Raw genomic sequence first — 21147 nt, forward strand, 5'->3', positions numbered from 1 at the left:
TGCACAGCAGGACGAAGCAAGTGCGTAGGCGTGCTGGTTACCTCTGTTGATATGCTGCGCTTCAGATCAGCACATGTGTGAGTGTTCCCCTGGTAAACCCCGTCCTTCAGGTAGACCACAACCAGAAATCACAGGGAGTGAGATCAGGTGATCGTGTAGGCTAAGCATTTGGAAACGATCGGGTGATAATTCGATCGTTTCCAAATGTGTTTCCGAGAAGCAGGTGAACTTCATGAGCGATGTTCGGTGGGGCCCCATCTTGCATGGAAAAGTTCAAAGCGTCTCTTTTTTGTAGGGCGGGTATGACATGCTGGCGAAGCATATCGGAGTAATGCTGGCCAGTCACACTACTGTAACAGAATACTGTCAAATGGTTTTTCACAAAACCCTAAGAAAATCCGGTCGTACGTAAAGTGGTACCAAATTGAGCGAATGAGACAAAAACTGAAACTGAGGGTAGCAAAGCAAAAGCTGACAAGCTTAGCTCTGTTATCAAATGTTCCCAGGAGTGCTGCTGCAATTTAATCCTCATACCACTGGAAAGGTGAGTGAAGTCAGTATCAGTGTCAGCCGAAATCGTTAAAACTGAACAAAGCTCCAGGGCGCGATTTAACGCTTATCAGATTGTATACTTAATTTGCGGCTGAGTTTGCTCTCTTCGATCATCTACTATAGATCACTTGGACAAAAATCTGTGCCCAGTAGTAGGAAGAATGCACAGGTCACACCTGTTTGCAAGAAGGGCAGTAGAAGTGATCCCTAAAACTATCGTCCAATGTCTTTGACATGGATTTGTCGTAGAATCTTAAAACGTATTCTGAGCTCAGACTTAATTAGGTATCCTGAAGAGAATGACCTTCTTGCCAATCAGCAAGGATTCCGAAAACATTAATCATGTGGAGCCCAACTCACACTTTCTCACATGACTCACTGAATCAAACCAGTCAGGTATCAATATTTATTGTATTCCAAAAAGCATTTGACTCAGTACCACACCTATGCTTATTCTGAAAAGTATGGCCATATGGGGTATCAAACGAAATTTGTCACTGGATTGAGGACTTTTTGGCGTGGATGGCACAGCATGTTATCTTGGATGGAGAGTCATTGTCAGATGTAGAAGTAACTTCTGGTGTGCCCCAAAAAGTGTGTTCGGATCCTTGCTGCTCATATTTTATGTTTATGACGTTTCGGACAATATTAATAGTAACCTTAAGCTTTTTGCAGATGATGCATTATCCATGATGAAGTATAGTCTGAAAGAAACTGCATAAAAATTCAGTCAGATCTTGATCAGATTTCACAGTGGTACAGAGAGTAGCAACTTGCTTTAAATGTTCAGAAACATTAAATTCTGCACTTCAAAAAAAAGTAAAAGTTGTATCCTATAATATCAGTGAGTCACAGTTGGCATCGATCCACTCATATAAATACCTGAGCGTAGCACTTTGTAAGCATATGAAATGGAATGATCACATAGGCTCAGCTGTAGGTAAACCAGGTAGTAGACTTGGATTTATTAACAGGATACTGGCAAGTGCAATCAGTAAACAAAGGAGACTGCTTACAAATTGTTCATGTGACCCACTCGAGAATGTTGCTGTAGTATGCGGCACACGTACCAAGTAGGACTAAGAGAGGGTATTGAACGTATGCGGAAAAGGGCAGAGCAAATGATTACAGGTTGTTTGACACATGAGAGAGAGAGTTACAGTGACGCTGAAGACACTAAACTGGAGACTCTTGAAGAGAAAGTATACTAATAAAGTTCCAATAACTGGCTTTAAATGATTAGGAATAGACTGCAACCCCCTATGTATAGCTGACACAGGGATCGTGAGGATGAGGTTAGATTAGATTAGATTAGATTAATACAAGTTCCATGTATCATGAATACGATATTTCGTAATGATGTGGAACGTGTCAAATTTTCCAATACATGACATAATTAAATTAATTTAACAACATACTTAAGTTAATATAACAACTTTTTCATTTTTTGTGTTTTTTTTATTTTTATTTTATTTTTTGATTATTTTTTTGTTTTTTAATTTATATCTAAAAATTCCTCTATGGAGTAGAAGGAGTTGTCATTCAGAAATTCTTTTAATTTCTTCTTAAATACTTGTTGGTTATCTGTCAGACTTTTGATACTATTTGGTAAGTGACCAAAGACTTTAGTGCCAGTATAATTCACCCCTTTCTGTGCCAAAGTTAGATTTAATCTTGAATAGTGAAGATCATCCTTTCTCCTAGTATTGTAGTTATGCACACTGCTATTACTTTTGAATTGGGTTTGGTTGTTAATAACAAATTTCATAAGAGAGTATATATACTGAGAAGCTACTGTGAATATCCCTAGATCCTTAAATAGAATAATTACTGCACGTACAGAGGCATCCAAACAGTCATTCTCCCCCGCGCTACGAACTGCAAGAAACCCTAACAAATGGTACAATGGGACGTACCCTCTGGCATGCACTTCACAGTGGTTTTGCAGTGTATGGATGTAGATGCAGATGTAGAAGCTGATAAGATCTTTACCGTACTATGAACGAAAATTGCGAGGGCTATTCTACAACGAATTATCTTAATTTTTATGGTCATAATTTCTCGCGCTAGATGTTCTGTTAGCTTAATGAGTAACAAACACACGTACTTGTTTCACTGTTGGTAACCTCGTTGCCACCTGTGAAAGGCGGGCAAGCTGAGACAAATTCAGTGCCGTCAACCGCAATAACGGAGGTGAATCTCGATGAACAATAGATGGCTTTGAAATTCTGTTTTCGTCTAAAAAAAAATCTTCAGCTGAGGTGTAAGCAGTCTTACAATAGACCTATGGAGAGTCTGTTCTTCCCCAGAGTACAGTTAGAAAATGGTTTACATTTCTTTTAAGAGGGGAGACGATTAATTTCAAAGGAAGGTGGACCCAGCGCTCTGGTTACTGTTTGTACGGAAGAAAACAATACCGCTACTGTCATTATGAGAGAGAATCGATGAATAAATTTACGAACGCTTTCCGAAATATTCGAAACTTCGTCGGGTGTTACCCACAAGTTGATAACAGGAAGTTGACACGTGAGAGATGTTTGTGCGCGGTGCGTCCATACACTATTGATTCCTGAACAAAAAGACAGTCCCACGCACGTCTGCATGCGGTTGAAGTTGATGTTAGAAGAAAATCTGGAGATTCTTTCGTAGCTAATCACTGCTGATGAAACTTGGCTACATCATTTTGATCCTGAGAGAAAACAGCAAAGCTCAGTGGGGAAATCTCATTAACCATCAGTCACCCAGAAAGTAAAATGGTTGCTCCTGCTGAGAAAGATTTGGTCACCTTATTTTTTTAGCATGCATTGTGTGGTTTATTAGCATGTTGCACCTGCGCAAATATCAATAACTGGGCAATACTAAACGCACGTCCTGAAAGCTTTGCAACTCTGTATCAGGGGCAAAAGAGCACATATTCATGAAATAAGCTGGATGTTGCATCACTGTAATGCACGACCACATACTGAAAACGTTGTTAATATCTTGCGAACATCAATGTCAAGTGCATCCATCGCCATCCCTAAAGACCGGATTTAGCCCCGTGTGGCTTCTTTTCATTCCCTAACCGGAAAAAAACAGTATCGTGAGAGACATTTTCGATTATGAGAAGCAATAGCGAACGCCGCGGAGGCTATTCTGAGGATCTTTCAAAAGTGGTTTCCAGCATGTCGTTGCGGACCGCAGAAATGCTGGGGCAACTGCATCACGTACAAAGGAGACCATTTTGAGAAGGACCGTCAAAATTGTCATGCTGAGTAACGGTCTGTTGTGAAAAACATATGATCATTCTTTATCGTGTACCCTCGTACGTTGCAGAGTAGTCGCACAATGATTGTTGAAACCAAAACATTCAGCAAGCACGTACGGGACCACTAGGGCTTGCGGTGGTGTGATTCCTACTAGCATACTATGTGACTCAAAAGCTGACCTTTTTTCCTACAAAACTGCGCCAAGACTTGGTCTGTAAGTCGGTTGAATGAGGTTGAATGAATTATCAAGGTTGTAAAATCCTTTTAAAACCACCGTATATACAATTTTCTAAATGTTCTACAAAGCCTGTCAGTATGCTTCCCTCACATAATACACCTAAGATTTCTGTAAACGACCAAACAGTTTCTCGAATTATTTGTCTGTGTGCAACTTTGTTCGACGTGTTTGGCAAACATAGGTAGTGTCTGACGCGTTTGAGACAAATTCTCATTGGTGGCCAGCATCACAAGGTGTCGGACATTGTTTTGTTCATTTTTCCCCGTTCTTATTTCGTGAGAAAGAGTTTTTCAACCAGTATCGTGAGTTTCCACAGTTGTGGTAACTACGCTAAAGAGAGTACGTGGAAAAAAAACAAAAAGGCACAAGCAGTTACCAAAATGGTACAAGCGTTATGTCTTTCCCAGTCATATATTACGCAGGGAGATGTTAAGAAGAAAAACGAGCAATCTACAAACAATATGCTAGCGGGAGCACAATAAAATAGAAAAAAATCAAACTGATTAGGTTCTTCCGTGGGTGATGTACATGTTTCCATGTTGTGGTATCTTGTTGAACTTTCATTATATTTGTACAGACATATTTCTTTCTCATTTTCAACAATTCCCTATACCAGCCATAGCTCTCTTTGTCTCTCTCCCTTTCTCTCTCTCTCTCTCTCTCTCTCTCTCTCTCTCTCTCTCTCTCTCTCTCTCTCTCTCTCGTTCTTTCTTTTTTTCTTTCTTCTGTATACGCAGCACTCAAGTCAAAGCAAGAAAGGCTCTGTCAGGATTGGTTGCAATTCCCACTAGTGTCAACACACACTGGTTTGCAAAACTCAAGGACGAAAGTAGCTACCGCATTATGGCGTCACCGCTAAGTAACATAGCTAAAGAAAACTTGAAGAACTAAGTATAAAGAATTGCTGCAGTATACTACAGCCGGTAACTGAAAAAAATACGCACAGTAACGAACAGAAGTGATCCTCTTATCCAAAGACAATAACCACACTAAAGCAGCTGCGATTCATGATTGTCCCATGTGGACATCACAAAAGGTGAGACATGGTTCTTAATAGGGTGTGTGGCTACCACGGATGTCATTGCATGCTCCATAACGTGCTCCCATTCTGGTCACAAGGTTGGAAAGGAGTTGTGGAGGAAGGACATTCCATTACTCCACCAGCACAGTTGGCAACTAGTAGATGGTCATAAACAGTTGATGTTCCCGCAACATGCTGAGTGTCACCTTTACCTACGATAATGATCCATGGGGAAACAACGAATTGAAATTTGTACCAGTGCCGGGAATCGAACCCAGCTCGCTTGCGTACTGGGCAGATGCACTAGCCAGTACGCCACACTGACAGTGATGTTACTACAGCTGCACGGACTGCCTTAAAGTCTCAACCTGGTACAAATTCCAACTCACGCCTCAGCCCATTGCTTCAAATGGCTCTGAGCAGTATGGGACTAAACATCTGAGGTCATCAGTCCCCTAGAACTTAGAACTACTTAAATCTAACTAACCTAAGGACATCACACACATTCATGCCTGAGGCAGAATTCGAACCTGCGACCGTAGCAACCGCGCGGTTCCAGACTGAAGGGCCTAGAACAGCTCGGCCACAGCGGCCGGCAGCCCTTTGCTATTCCTCTTCTAAACTCTCATCTATACTGTCATGGTTCTCCAACATTGGAATAGAACCTTAACAATGAGCGAAATGGGATTAATCCTGCCTGTAATGGCTTGCGCATCTGCTTAGTAAGCAGGAGAACGGGTTCGAATCTCGGCGCTGGTACAAATTTTAATTCAGTGCTTCAGCCAACATCATTATCGTAGATACTGGATGGTCGTTGGTGTACGTAGGCGTTCAGTAATACGTCTCCCTAATGATTCCCACACGCGCTGGATGGGATTTAAGTTGGGGGAACGCGCGGGCCAGTGCATTTGGCGAACGTCCTCTGTTCGATGCCGTCAATACCGTTCGAGTGTCAGTGAAGTGAAGTCAGGGCTGAATGCACGTCTGAAGAGTCCCACATGAGAAGGAGTTCAGTTTCACAATACCGTTGACTGCTGTGTGTAATGTTTTCAAAGATCTGGGGGTCAGTACGGCCATGCAACATTATGCTTCCCCATGTCGTAACACCATTCCAGCAAAATGATCATATTCAATCATGTCCCCATGTGTGTTACGTATCCCCACCTCTCACCATGTGTGGGAACGTCCAGCACTGTTGAACAAGGTTTTTGGTTCAAACGGTTCAGATGGCTCTGAGCACTGTGGGACTTAACTAATGAGGTCATGAGTCCCCTAGAACTTAGAAATACTTAAACCTAACTAACCTAAGGACATCACACACATCCATGCCCGAGGCAGGATTCGAACCTGCGACCGTAGCGGTAGCGCGGTTCTTGACTGAAGCGCCTAGAACCGCCCAGCCACAACGGCAGGCACGGTTTTTGGTGGACCAGGTGTTATGGCGTAGGAAGGTGACCTCTAAATCTTTGAACACGGTGGAGTCATTAGTCAGTGTTGTTGTGACACTGTACTCCTTCTCCATGGGCACCTTCTCAGAGGTGCATTCGGCCCTGGCTTCACTTTTGTGAATGACAGGGTACAACCGCTTCAAAAAGCGTTGATGGAGTAGTTCTTGGCACGAGAAGATATTCGACGAATGGACTGGCCTACCCGTTCCCCTGACTTGAACCCCATCATGCGCGTGTGGGACGCGTTGGGGAGACTTACTACAGCACGTCCACATGCCCCAAAGACCATCCAGCAGTTGTGAACCTCGTTGTTGCAGCAATGGAACGCCCCACCACAAGAACTTCTTACCAACCTTGTGGTCAGCACGGGAACACGTTACAGATCATGCAGTGCCATCTACTGTGATCAGACACTCTATTAAGAACCATGTCCTGTCCTACAGTGGACTATCAGAAACCGCAGTGACTTCAGTGTATTTATTGTTTTTGAATGAAAGTGTCATTTCTGTTCGTCTCATTGTACGAGGGTCGGTAAAATGAAAACCTTACATTTGTAATAAGAAATCGAAATTTCGCGCTGTTATCCTGTAAGTTGGTAAGGGTGCTAAAAACAGCATGCAGAATGGCCTGTATGTGGCAGCGTAGTGTAGATGCTCACATACCGTCGCAGTATCAGTATAAAGATGGCCGTCCCACTTGCGACTTACGCCAAAGAAGAACAGCGTTCTGTTTCTCGGTTTTTGCGTAGTGAAGGTGTGAAACCTATTGAAATTCATCGACGAAAGAAGGTTCAGTACGGCAATGCATGTTTGTCACAGCAGCAAGTCTACGAATGGAGTAGGAAGTTCGCAAATGGTGTGACTTCAGTGGAAGATGCTCCTCGTCCAGGTCAGGCACAACGAGTTGTGACTCCACAGAACACTGCAGCAGTTGAAGCCATAGTGAAGGAAAACCGGCGAGCGACACTGAACGACATTGCAGCATGTTTACAGATTAGTCATGGGTCAGCACACCACATTGTGCATGATGCGCTCCATTTTCACAAAGTGTCTGCAAGATGGATGCCACGGCAGCTGAGTCCTGAATTGACAGAACGACGTGTTGATGCTTGTGAAGGACTTCTTCGGCGCTTTGAACGGGAAGGTGATGGCTTCCTTGCAAGAATCGTTACTGGGGACGAAACCTGAGTTCACTTCCACCAACCGGAAACGAAGAGAGCGAGTAAGGAATGGCGCAATTCCTCTTCACCAAAACCAAAGAAGTTTCGAACAGAATCATCAGCAGGGAAGGTTATGCTGACTCTCTTTTGGGACGACAAAGGCGTCATTTTGGAGCATTACATGCTTAGAGGGACCATTGTCACCAGTGAATCATACACTGCTCTCCTAAACAATCATCTGCAGCCTGCAATCAAATCAAAGCGACGTGGATCGCTGTCAGCAGGTGTCCTTTTGAAACATGACAATGCAGGGCCCCACACTGCCCGTACAACAGTTGCAACAATCACAGACCTGCATTTTGAGTGTCTTCCTCATCCACCAGACCTTGCCCCAAGTGATCCCCATATGTATGGACCACTCAAAAACGCAATGGGACGAAAGAAGTTCCGGTCTGATGAAGAGGTACGCCACGCGGTGCATGAGTGGATGCACGGACTACCATAAGAATTTTTTCCTAAAGGAATATGTAATTTGTAAGCGCTGGAGGACTTGCATCGAGCGTGGGGGAGATTACGTTGAAAAGTGATACAGCTTTGTACCACTTCTGCACAATAAATAATATTTTAAAAATATTTAAAGTTTTCGTTTGACTCACCCTCGTATATTTCTTTCAGTTATCTTCTTTTCTAAACTGTAGCAGTTGTTTCCGTTTAGTTGCCCAGGTTCCACTGAGCTATATCAATTTAGCCCAGCAGTGTACGTAATGACACGATAGGCACAGCATGGCAGATGCTTCAAATGTGAAATTAAATTTGACAAACTTGGTTGGTCCCTCCTCACACTTGTTTGGCAAATCCACGGATAGGAAACAGCGAATTTGACAAACAAATTCATCGTTTACAGAGACCTTAATTCTGTGTAAAATCAGTGTTTGATCTGGCGAGTGCAGGCGTGTCGTTGGCGAACGAGCCCGCGTGGCGGCGCCACCGGCGCTTCTCGCTGAGCCAGCTGCGGGACCTGGGCTTCGGCAGGCGCTTCCAGCCGCTGGAGCTGGAGACGGCCGCGGAGGTCAGCGACCTGCTCGACCTGATGGCGGGCCGCCGACACGACCAGGCGAGTGTGCGCCGCACTGCACCACCACGCAAACCCACTCGATTTACTTTTTCTTCTCGTATGGTCCAATTAAGAACCACACGCCAATTTCAGTTCCTTATTACTTGAGCTTTTCTTCCAGTATTCTACCTTCAAACTGTTTTCTGACCGTTTCATACCACTTTGTTTCACTCTTCTACCCTGGAATACTTCCATATTCAATACTCTTTCCCTAAACACTTCTCAACACTTATCTGCCAGTTGTCTCTTCATATTATTATTTTTTTCTAACTCAGGTTTTTAGTTCATGAGTCCAACTTCTTGTTGACTTCTCATCCTACAAATATTTGGAGGTCTTTTTGGTTAATATCCTCTCTTGCAATCGATATAAATGACCAAAAAAAACGAGTCTTATTCTTCTCATTACTTCTGATATGACTTACATGTTTCGATTAGTTCAACCATTACTACACAATTCCCAACCGTCCATAGCTTTTCGTGTGCCTAATACACTGAAGAGCCAAATAAACTGGTAAACCTGCCTAATATCGTGTAGGGCCCCCGCAAGCACGCAGAAGTGCCGCAACACGACGTGGTATGGACTCGACTAATGTCTGAAGCAGTGCTGGGGGGAACTGACACCAGGAATCCTGCAGGGCTGTCCGTAAACCCGTTAGACTACGAGGGGGTAGAGATCCCTTCTGGACAGCACGAAGCAAGCATCCAGATATGTTCATGTCTGGGTAGTTTGGTGCCCAGCGAGAGTGTTTAAACTCAGAAGAGTGTTCGCTAGCGATTCTAGACGGGTGGGGTTTCGCATGGTCCTGTCGGAATTGCCCAAGTCCGTCGGAATGCACAATGGACATGAATGGATGCAGGTGATCAGAGAGGATACTTACGTACGTGTCACCTGTCAGAGTCGTATCTAGACGTACCAGGGGTCCCATATCACTCCAACTGCACATGCCCACACCATTACAGTGTCTCCACCAACTTGAACAGTCCCCTGGTGACATGCAGAACTCATGGATTCATGAGACTGTCTCCGTACCAATATACGTCTGTCTGCTCGATACAATTTGAAACGAGACTCGTGCGACCAGGCAACATGTTTCCAGCCATGGATAGTCCAAAGTCGGTGTTAACTTGCCCAGGCGAGGCGTAAAGCTTCGTGTCGTGCAGTTATCAAGGGTAAACGAGTGGGCCTTCGGCTTCGAAAGCCCATATCGATGATGTTTCATTGAATGGTGTGCACCTTGACACTTCTTGATCGCCCAACACTGAAATCTGCAGTGATTTGCAGAAGGGTTGCACTTCTGTCGTTCTGAACGATTCCCTTCAGTCGTCATTGGTCCCGTTCTTGCAGAATTGTTTTCCCGGCCGCAGCGATGTCGGAGATTTGATGTTTTACCTGATTCCTTATATTCACGGTACACTCACGAAATGGTCGAACGGGAAAATTCCCACTTCATCGCTACCTCGGCGATGCTGTGTCCCATTGCTCGTGCGCCGACTATAACGCCACGTCCAAACTCACTTAAATCTTGATAACCTGCCATTGTAACAGCGTAACCGATCTAACAACTGCGCCAGACACTTGTCTTATACGTATAGGCGTTGCCGACCGCAGCGCCGTATTCTACCTGTTCACAAGTCTCTCTATTTGAATACGCATGCCTATACCAGTTTCTTTGACGCTTCAGTGTATTTTCCTAATGGTTCACCTATCTAGTATTTCTGATTTATCTAAATTGCAGTTTGATGCTAACCTTTCGCGTGCATTTAGACTTTGTTACTTCGTTACTGCACTGTAATGCCTTATTTTTGCGTTTTTGACAGTCACTTTTTGTTGTAAAAGTCTTTGGTTATACCATACTCCCTTGCCGTTTTATGTATCCCTTCCTTTATAGCAGCCTTTTTCAAGCCATTCTCATAGACTGTCTCCCAAAGACATTTACATTTTTTCTTACCTTTTCAATTTACCCAGTATCTCGTTCCAGAAATTTCGGTGTATTTTTAATGTCTATAAGAAATTGGTTTTTTTCTGCAGTAATTCTTAAGTTGACCCGACTGGCTATTTGTTCTAAAAGAGGCATTTGTGTTACGTGCAGATATCACATTTTCAGAAAGCGTAGCAAATTCATCAGCAAATGAAGACAATTTATTCTAATATTTTTGTTTCTGCTTTCCAAGCTTATTGGTGACTGCTTCATTCATTTTTTCCATTCCAAGTTCTGACTATTTACTCCAGAAAACACTTACAAAGATTTGGTGACACACTATCACCCAGCGTACACCTGTCTATTTCGAAGGGTTGAGATATTTCTCCCATAAATTTCACTTTACAGTAGGTGACTCGGGAATTTAAACTTCATACCAAATTCTCAGATTATTTTATCTATAGTTTGTCTGTCAATGTAATCAAAAGTCTTTTCAAAATCAAAAAATTACTACAATATCTTTTTAATTCAGTAATCTGTGACGAATGAGTGACTTCAGATTAAATATTTGTTGAGAACATGACGTGCCCTTGCTAAAATCACCTTCATATTCACCTAAATGACTGTCTAGCGTTGCTTCTACCCTGTCTCAAAAATGCGAAAAGTTTTTTTCAGCGACTGCTACCAGTAATAAAATTTGTCAGCATTAAAATTATTTAATGCAGCAAGGTATTTCAAGGTATAACCCTCACCTTCAGGCTACACTGACAGTACAACAACATTTAACAAAAGTGCACCCAGATATTGAAGATGTTTTGTAGTCTTTGCTTCTGCAGTAGTCATCTTTATTCAAATGAAATATCTCTTGTTCTGTTCTCGGTTACCTTCATTGCTATGGTTGACTGACACTTGTTAACCAGTGTTCACAAATTTTTAAATGATAGTTGAAACACAACGTCTGAATGAACGAGGTTCTTGTACCCTATGCCATTCAATTCACAGGAGTTCGTAGAATACAAATGCCGATGTCTTCTGGAGTATCTCTCAAGAGCGATTCAAAATGGAGCGACTAAATAAACTAATCCGGGAGGACTGTTGAATTAACAGGAGACATAGAAGAGACACAAAAAAGAGATGCATGATTCATCTCATTTTTGCTTAGGTTACTTAGGGTGAGTGTGTCACATATATTGAAACGTCCCCTTAGAACAATTGTACAAGACTGTGCTTAACCTGGCACACAATAATTTTTAGCGCAACGCAATCTGACTTTCAATAACCCCTACAAAACAATGGCCCTGACTAACTTTAACCTATACCTTTTACAAATCACTTACCTCACAAAAATCTTCGCTGCTCGAACTACTGCAATACAGCGAGTGCCACTACTGCCAGCTAAATAAAAGATTCAAACTACTGGAGGCACTAACTACTGATAGGGATAGTTAGCAAATGAAAGATATTATTAGAGAACAAACAATGTATTTACCTTAATATTCATAATTGACATTCAGTCTTACAGATTATCAAAACTCCGCCATCTCTCTCCCCACGTCCACCACTGCTGGCGGCTCACCTCCAACTGACCAGCGCTACGCGCTGTTCGCATCCAGCTATAGCAGTTCATGACAATAATGGCAGACAACAATGCAAACTAGCCACATACTGCACACAGCACAGCCAGTGATTTTCATACAGAGTGCTATGTAACGTTGCCAATAAAAAACATAAACAGCAAACTTACATAAAGAAAGCCTAAACAGCCTACTTACAATATGATCAAAGAAACTGCAACAGGACACCCTTCAAAACAGGTGTTACACATCAAAGAGATCCACACTGAATAAATTCCAGGAGTCTACGATTTTACACTAAGCGCAAGAAAAACACTTCCTGCAAAACATGGACCCATGTCACTGTAACTTCGTACATTACGCAATACTGCAGGAGGAGGGTTATGTAAGTGCCATTCTCTGTGGCAGGTAGAATGGCCAGCAGAGTACATTAGTGTTCTTAATGTTTAGTGTTCTTACCAACCATGATGATGATGATGATGATGTCTGGTTTGCGGGGCGTTCAACTGCTCGGTCATCAGCGCCCATACGAAGTCCCAATTTTTCGCAGTCCAGACTAGCTACTGTCGCGAATGACGAGGATGATGATGAAATGATAAGGACAACACAAACATCCAGTCCCTGGGCAAAGAAAATTCCCAATCCGGCCGGGAATCGAACCCTGGACCCACTGATCCAGAGGTAGCAATGCTAGCCACTAGACCACAAGCTGCTGACCTTACCAACCGTGCCAGAGCACACAAGGCACATGAACAGTGTCACATGTTGAGTGATCATCACTGTGAAAGTCATGGAGGCGCCACGAACTTCTATGACACAGAGTTATTACCTCGTCACAGAGGTTGAATGGGACCTCATAGTAGGTCTCCATTTGGCCGGTTGGTCAAACCGTGGAGTATCCAGATTTGTGGGGCTTTTGAATGTGACAGTGGCCTAATGTTGTGTTGCACGGGAATGTGAGGGCAAGCACACTTGCCATCAAATCTGTAGTCCATCGCTTCTGACTGCCACGTGAGAGAATCCCTGTATTGTGTGCCGAACACGTCATAAATATTCAGTCTGCACCAGTCATCGAGAACAAGTAATAGACTCCCTCCGACGTTCTGTGCCATTCTGCACCTTTGTTCGAGGACTAGCAGCAGCCGGAACAGGGCATTACCATCGCAGGTATGGGTTGCCGTCAACGCCACAACACAAACGGCTGTTTTTGGTTCAAAATGGCTCTGAGCACTATGGGACTTAACATCTGAGGTCATCAGTCCCCTATAACTTATAACTACTTACACCTAACTAACCTAAGGACATGACATACATCCATTCCCGAGGCAGGATTCGAACCGGCGACCGTAGCGGTCACGCGTTCCAGACTGAAGCGCCTAGAACCGCACGACCACACCGGCCAGCTGGCTGTTTTTGGAGTGGTGCCATGTTTGGGAAACATGGAGTGCTGATGAATGGCGTCACATTGTGTTCAGCAATGAATTACGATTCTGCACTTACCCTGATGACCATCTTCGGTGGGTATGCTGTCGGCTTGGCCAGAGCTCCCATTCTTGCAGTGTTTTGGAGAGGCACAGTGGTGGTACTCCTGGAGTCATGGTCTGGGGAGCCATGAGGTGTGGCTTGAGCTCACGGGTGGTGGTGACTGGTACATCATGGACATCCTGCATCCTCATGTGTTACCTCTCATGCAACAGCACAGTGGTGCCATTTTTCAACAGGACAGCGCTTGATCACACACGGCACGTTTCTCTATCAACTGTCTGTGTGATGTTGAAGTACTCTCATGGCCAATAAAATACCCTCACCTATCACCAGCAGACCACATGTGTGGGACCACACGTCAACTGCCTCCCAGTGCCAATAACCAGGATATAGAGGACCAGTTACAACAGCTGCTAACACATGGCACGTTTCTCCATCAACTGTCTGTGTGATGTCAAAGTACTCTCATGGCCAATAAAATACCCTCACCTATCAGCAGCAGAGCACATGTGTGGGACCACACGTCAACTGCCTCCCAGTGCCAATAACCAGGATATAGAGGACCAGTTACAACAGCTGCTGACACATGGCACGTTTCTCCATCAACTGTCTGTGTGATGTCAAAGTACTCTCATGGCCAATAAAATACCCTCACCTATCAGCAGCAGAGCACATGTGTGGGACCACACGTCAACTGCCTCCCAGTGCGAATAACCAGGATATCGAGGACCAGTTACAACAGCTGCTGACACACCGCACGTTTCTCTATCAACTATCTGTGTGATGTTGAAGTACTCTCATCACCAATAAAATACCCTCATCTATCCCCAGCAGCACACACGTGTGAGACAAGCTCAAACGTCAGCTGCCTCCCAGTGCCAATATCCAGGATATCAAGAACCAGTTACAGCAGCCGCTGACACACAGCACGTTTCTCTATCAACTGTCTGTGTGATGTCAAAGTACTGTCATGGCCAATAAAATACCCTCATCTATCCCCAGCAGAACAGACGTGCGGGACCAGATGTCAACTGCCTCCCAGTGCCAATATCCAGGATATCAAGGACCAGTTACAGCAGCTGCTGGCACATGGCACGTTTCTCTATCAACTGTCTGTGTGATGTTGAAGTACTCTGATGGCCAATAAAATACCCTCACCTATCACCAGCAGAACACACGTGCGGAACCAGACACCAACTGCCTCCCAGTGCCAATAACCAGGATATTGAGGACCAGTTACAGCAGCTGCTGGCCAGCTCCTCTCAGGATAGGGTACAACAGCTTATTGCCTCCCTTCCCAACCGAATCAGTGCATGCATCCAGGCCAGTGCATGCACGATGTCATAGTGACAAGTTGGGTGACACTGCCAAATAAAATCCCATACCCTTTCGACCCTTTAAGTTTCATTTCATTTCCCACTCACCTTCTGGATGCTTCTTTTGTCACGCTGTCCCCATGTCCCATAACGGCTAAGGTTCTTGAATTACAGAAACTTGGAGTCATACAGAGCGGTACTTACAACCTTCTTCACTGCCTACTGTCCCGAGTGCAGCACCAGTCAGAGATGTCTGATCCGCATGCTGCCGTGCAGAGCGTGCGGAGGCCGTGCGACGGCGCCGTGCTGTTCCCCGACGCGACGTACCGCTGCTTCGCCGCCGTCACGTGGTCCCTGTTCGCCGGGTCGCGCCCCGGTCGCGCGTCCGACCGCCAGCTCCTCCTGCTGGGTCGCCGCGGCCGCCAAAACGTTCTGGCCACCGACGGCACCGGCAACGCCATCGTACAGACACCCTGGCTCCGCCACCTGTCGCCGGGCCAGTTTGGGCTCGCAGATTTCGTCCAAGGACACAATGCACTCATCGACTACGTCAAGGTAACCTTTCCCTTTTCTCACTCATCAGTATTCTGACTTCCTGTAGCCCACCGCATTTGTTCTCTTCTGCGAAAACTTCTTCATCTGAGAGCAGCATCTACGCCTATCGTCCTCAAGTTTAAAAACAAGTGAAAAATGCCATTTCCCTGTTTTTCTTATCTTAATTTTCTTTAATTGTCTCTGGTTCCGTTGCTTCTCTCTGCTTGTGATTTTCATATCCGTCGCCAGTGCACTGTTCCATAGCATTGTTCGAACAACACGGCTTCTTGGTCTAGCAGTATCTCAAGACAGTCCATGCTGACACCGTTACGCCGGTCGTTGTGGCCGAGCGGTTCTAGGCGCTTCAGTCTGGAACCGCGCGACCGCTACGGTCGCAGGTTGGAATCCTGCCTCGGGCATGGATGTGTGTGATGTCCTTACGTTAGTTAGGTTTATGTAGTTCTAAGTTCTAGGGGACTGATGACATCAAATGTTAAGTCCCATAGTGCTCAGAGCCATTTGACCCATTTTTGACACCGTTACAGATTGAAACAGAAAACAAAAACTTAAGAGTCTTGGCTCCAAGCAAACTGGTATAGGCATGCGTATTCAAATATAGACGTATGTAAACAGGCAGAATACAGCGTCGCGGTCGGCAACACCTATGTAAGACAACAAGGGTCTGGCGCACTTGTTAGATCAGTTGCTGCTGCTACAATGTCAGGCTATCAAGTTTTAAGTGAGTTTGAACGTGGTGTTATAGTCGGTACCCGACCGATGGGACACAGCATCCGATGAAGTGCGGATTCTCCCGTACGACCATTTCACGAGTGTAGCTTGAATATAAGGAACCCGGTAAAACATCAAATCTCCGACATCGCTGCGGCCGGAAAAAGATCCTGCAAGAACTGGATCAACGACAACTAGAGAGAATCGTCCATTGTGACACAAATGCAACTCTTACGCAAATTGCTGCAGATTTCGATGCTGGGCCATCAACAAGTGTCAGCGTGCAAACCATTCACCGAAAAATCGATATGGGCTTTCGGAGCCGAAAACCCACTCCCTTGATGACTGCACGAGACAAAGCTTTACGTCTCGCCGGGGACCGTCAGCACCGACAGTGGACTGTTGATGGCTGGAAACATGTTGCCTCGTCGGACGAGTCTCCTTTCAAATTGTATCGAGCGGATGGAAGTGTACGGGTATGGAGACACTCTCATGAATCCATAGACCCATGTCAGCAGGGTACTGTTCAAGCCGGTGGAGGCTCTGTAATGGTGTGGGGCATGTGCAGTTGGAGTGATACGGGACCCCTGATACGTCTAGATACGACTCTGACAGGTAACACGTGCGTAAGCATCCTGTCTGACCACCTGCATCCATTCGTGACCATTGTGCATTCCAAAGGACTTGGCCAATTCCAGCAGGACAATGCGACAACCCTCAGGTCCAGAATTGCTACAGACTGGCTCCAGGAATACTCTTCTGAGTTTAAACGCTACCGCTGGCCACCATACTTCCCAGACATGAAGATTATTGACCATATCTGGGATGCTGTTCAAAAGAGGCCTCCACCCCTCGTACGCTTACGGATATATGGACAGCTCTGCAGGATTCATGGTGTCAGTTCCCTCTAGCACTACTTCACACATAAGTCGAGACCCTGCCACATCGTGTTGCAGCACTTCTGCGTGCTTGCGGGGGCCCTACAGAATATTAGGCAGGTGCACCAGTTTTTTCGCTTTTCAGTGTATAATATCATCACCACTCATTTCAATTGCGTTACAATTAAGGACGAAAAGAGAAAAATGTAAAGGGAAAAATTGAGTTACAGCTACATACTCTCAAAAGAAAAGAAAATGACGCACCTCGAAAGAATTATTCGAATGGGATGGAAATCGGTAAAATTGACGTACCGGTACAGACAACCAAATGATTACAATTTCAGACCAATTGGATCATTTATTCAAGACAAATTCAGCACGGCAATAACCCTTTGGTCCTTCGCTGGGCCTTATGCAAGCAGCTGCACTGCTTAGCACTTATTGACAGAGATGTCGGATGTTCTCGTGAAGGCTACTGTGCCAAGTTCTGTCCAATAGGCATGCTACGTCGTCAAAATCTCGAGCTGGTTGGATGTTCCTGCCCATAATGCTCCAATCGTTCTCGATTCCAGAGAGATCCGGCGACCTCGCTGGCCAATGTAGGGTTTGACAAGCACGAGGACAAGCAGCAGAAACTCTTGCCGTCAGCGGACGGGCATTATCTTGCTGAAATGCAAGCCCAGGGTGGCTTGCCATGAAGGGTGACAAAATGGGACGTAGAACGTCGTCGGCACACCGCTGTGGTATAAGGGTGCTGCGGATGACAACCAAAGGGCCCCTGCTATGAAGTGAAACTGCACCCTAGACCATGACTTTCGACTGTCGAGCCGCATGGCGGCCGACTGTCTGGTTGGTATCCCACTGCTGTAAACACTCTCCCCAGACTCTTCGCTGATCCTCAACGCTCAGTTCCAAGTGATACTTATCACCTAAGACTACTCCAGTTAATGATAACGCAGGCCGAAGGCAACACATAAAAGTTACAGGATGACCTAGAGTACTGTCACGCACTTTGTAATTAAGCCGGCCGGTGTGGTCGTGCGGTTCTAGGCGCTTCAGTCTGGAACGCGTGACCGCTACGGTCGCAGGTTCGACTCCTGCCTCGGGCATGGATGTGTGTGATGTCCTTAGGTTAGTTAGATTTAAGTAGTTCTAAGTTCTAGGGGCCTGATGACCACAGATATTAAGTCCCATAGTGCTCAGAGCCATTTGAATTGAACCACGCACTTTGTAAGCTTGTTGTTATCCGCTTCACCCATTCACTATGGACTTTAGCCAACATACGTAGCAATCCCAAAGAAAGCAGGTGTCGACAGATGTGAAAAATACCGAACTGTCAGTTTAATAAGCCACGGCAGCAAAATACTAATACGAATTCTTTACAGACGAATGGAATGACTCGTAGAAACCGACCTCGGAGATCAGTTTGGATTCCGTAGAAATATTGGAACACGTGAGGCAATACTGACCTTACGACTTATCTTAGAAAAAGGATTAAGGGAAGGCAAACCTACGTGTGTAGCATTTGTAGACTTAGAGAAAGCTTTTGACAATGTTGACGGGAATATTATCTTTCAAGTTCTGAAGGTGGCAGGGGTAAAATCCAGCGAGCCAAAGGCTATTTACAATTAGCAGAGAAACCAGATGGCAGTTATAAGAGTCGAGGGGCGCGAAAGGGAAACAGTGGTTGGGAAGGGAGTTAGACAGGGTTGTAACCTATCCCCTATGTTATTCAATCTGTATATTGAGCAAGCAGTAAAGGAAACATACGAAAAATTCAGAGTAGGTATTAAAATCCATGGAGAAGAAATAAAAACTTTGAGGTTTGCCGATGACACTGTAATTCTGTCAGAGATAGCAAAGGAGCTGGAAGAGCAGCTGAACGGAATGGACAGTGTCTTGAAAGGAGGATATAAGATGAACATCAACAAAAGCAAAACGAGGGTAATGGAATGAAGTCGAATGGTGATGTTGAGGGAATTATATTAGGAAATGAGACACTTAAAGTAGTAAAGGAGTTTTGCTATTTGGGGAGCAAAATAACTGATGATGGTCGAAGTAGAGAGGATATAAAATGTAGACTAGCAATGGCAAGGAGAGCGTTTCTGAAGAAGAGAAATTTGTTAACATCGAGTGTAGATTTAAGTGTCAAGAAGTCGTTTCTGAAAGTATTTGTACGGAGTGTAGCCATGTATAGAAGTGAAACATGGACGATAAATAGTTTGGACAAGAAGAGGATTGAAGGTTTCGAAATGTGGTGCTACAGAAGAATGCTGAAGATTAGATGGGTAGATCACATAAGTAATGAGGAGGTAGTGAATAGAGTTGGGGAGTAGGGAAATTTGTGGCACGACTTGACTAGAAGAAGTGGTCGGTTGGTAGAGCATATTCTGTGGCTTCAAGGGATCACCAATTTAGTATTGGAGGGCAGCGTGGAGGGTAAAAATCGTAGAGGGAGACCAAGAGATGAATACACTAAACAGATTCAGAAGGATGTAGGTTGCAGTAAGTACTGGGAGATGAAGAAGCTTGCACAGGATAGAGTAGCATGGAGAGCTGCATCAAACCAGTCTCTGGACTGAAGACCACAACAACAACAACAACATGTAGCAAAATTCTCAGTACTGACTTAGGGCTGCAAAGTGAGACCAGTACTGTGCTCTGGACGATGCCAGAAAAGCAGCTAATGTTGCTCATCCGTAGCTGTTTTTCATCGTTTCATTTTGTCTACAAAAGTGCCACTTGCTTGGAATTTCACACTATGGATAATCGGTGGTCTGTCTTGGCGATGCTGACTGAAATACTGGTAAGATGAGTGTCCTACTCCCTGATATCCAGGCGATGTTAATGGCATCAGCTTTCGTATCACCTGCAAGGAGGAAACATCAGCCGTAATTCGAGAATGAATAGAGCTATGCTCAGGCGAAAATCAGCTATAAGAAGCAGTGAAATGAAAACGGGGCGGACAGAAAAAATAAAGTAAACTTTATTATTTCAAAAGTGATCGCTATACCTGTTCATACACACGTCAGAAATAGTTTTTCATCATCCAGGTTCCCATAACTCTTGGAGATAGGCGTTGACTGTGGGTATTGTATCACAGACACAGTCCCTTTGACTGTTCTGAGATGTCACTAAAACCGCCCAGAGATGTAATCAAACATGCCTGACCAGCGCCTATTAGACGGAGGGGGTCCGACAGCCGTTCAGGTCCAGTCATTACACCAAGAAGGAGGTACACGGCTCGTGTTGTCTGTAGTTCAACCATGCCTAGACGGTCAATACCGCAGTTCGATCGTGACCGCGTTGTTGCTTTGTGCCACGAAGGGCTTTCAACAAGGGAAGTGTACAGGCGTCTCGGAGTGAACCAAAGCGATGTTGTTCGGATATGTAGGAGATACAGAGAGACAGGAACTGTCGATGACATCCTTCGCTCAGGCCGCCCAACTGCTACTGCGACAGTGGATGACCGTTCGGAGGAACCCTGACAGCAATGCCATCATATTGAATAATGCTTTTCGTGCAGCCACAGAACGTCATGTTACGACTCAAACTGTGTGCAATAGGCTACACGATGCGCAACTTCACTACCGACGTCCATGGCGAGTTGCATCTTTGCAACCACGACACTATGCAGCGCGGTACAGATGGGGCCAACAACATGCCGAATGGACCGCTCAGGATTGGCATCACGTTCTCTTCACCGATGAGTGCTGCATACGCCTTCAACGAGACAATCGTCGGAGACATTTGGAGTCAACCCGGTGAGGCTGAACACCTTATACACATTGTCCAGCGAGTGCAGCAAGGTGGAGGTTCCCTGCTGTTTTGGGGTGGCATTATATGGGGCCGACGTACGCCGCTGGTGGTCATAGAAGGCGCCACGATACGTGAATGCCATCCTCCGACTGATAGTGCAACCATACCGGCAG

At 45.0% G+C, this 21147-nt stretch overlaps 1 protein-coding gene across 1 annotated transcript in view; it reads left to right on the forward strand.

Moving 5' to 3' along the window:
• Positions 1 to 21147, forward strand: part of LOC126109465 (probable cytochrome P450 304a1) — a 96982-nt gene that overhangs the window by 15994 nt on the left and 59841 nt on the right. Inside the window, exons 3-4 of the mRNA XM_049914493.1 lie at positions 8596 to 8780; positions 15249 to 15629. Of these exons, the coding sequence (XP_049770450.1) occupies positions 8596 to 8780; positions 15249 to 15629 (566 nt within the window). The remainder of the gene's footprint in view (positions 1 to 8595; positions 8781 to 15248; positions 15630 to 21147) is intronic.

The sequence above is a fragment of the Schistocerca cancellata genome, chromosome 12 (genome assembly GCF_023864275.1).
Source record: "Schistocerca cancellata isolate TAMUIC-IGC-003103 chromosome 12, iqSchCanc2.1, whole genome shotgun sequence".
In the NCBI taxonomy this organism is placed as follows: domain Eukaryota; kingdom Metazoa; phylum Arthropoda; class Insecta; order Orthoptera; family Acrididae; genus Schistocerca; species Schistocerca cancellata.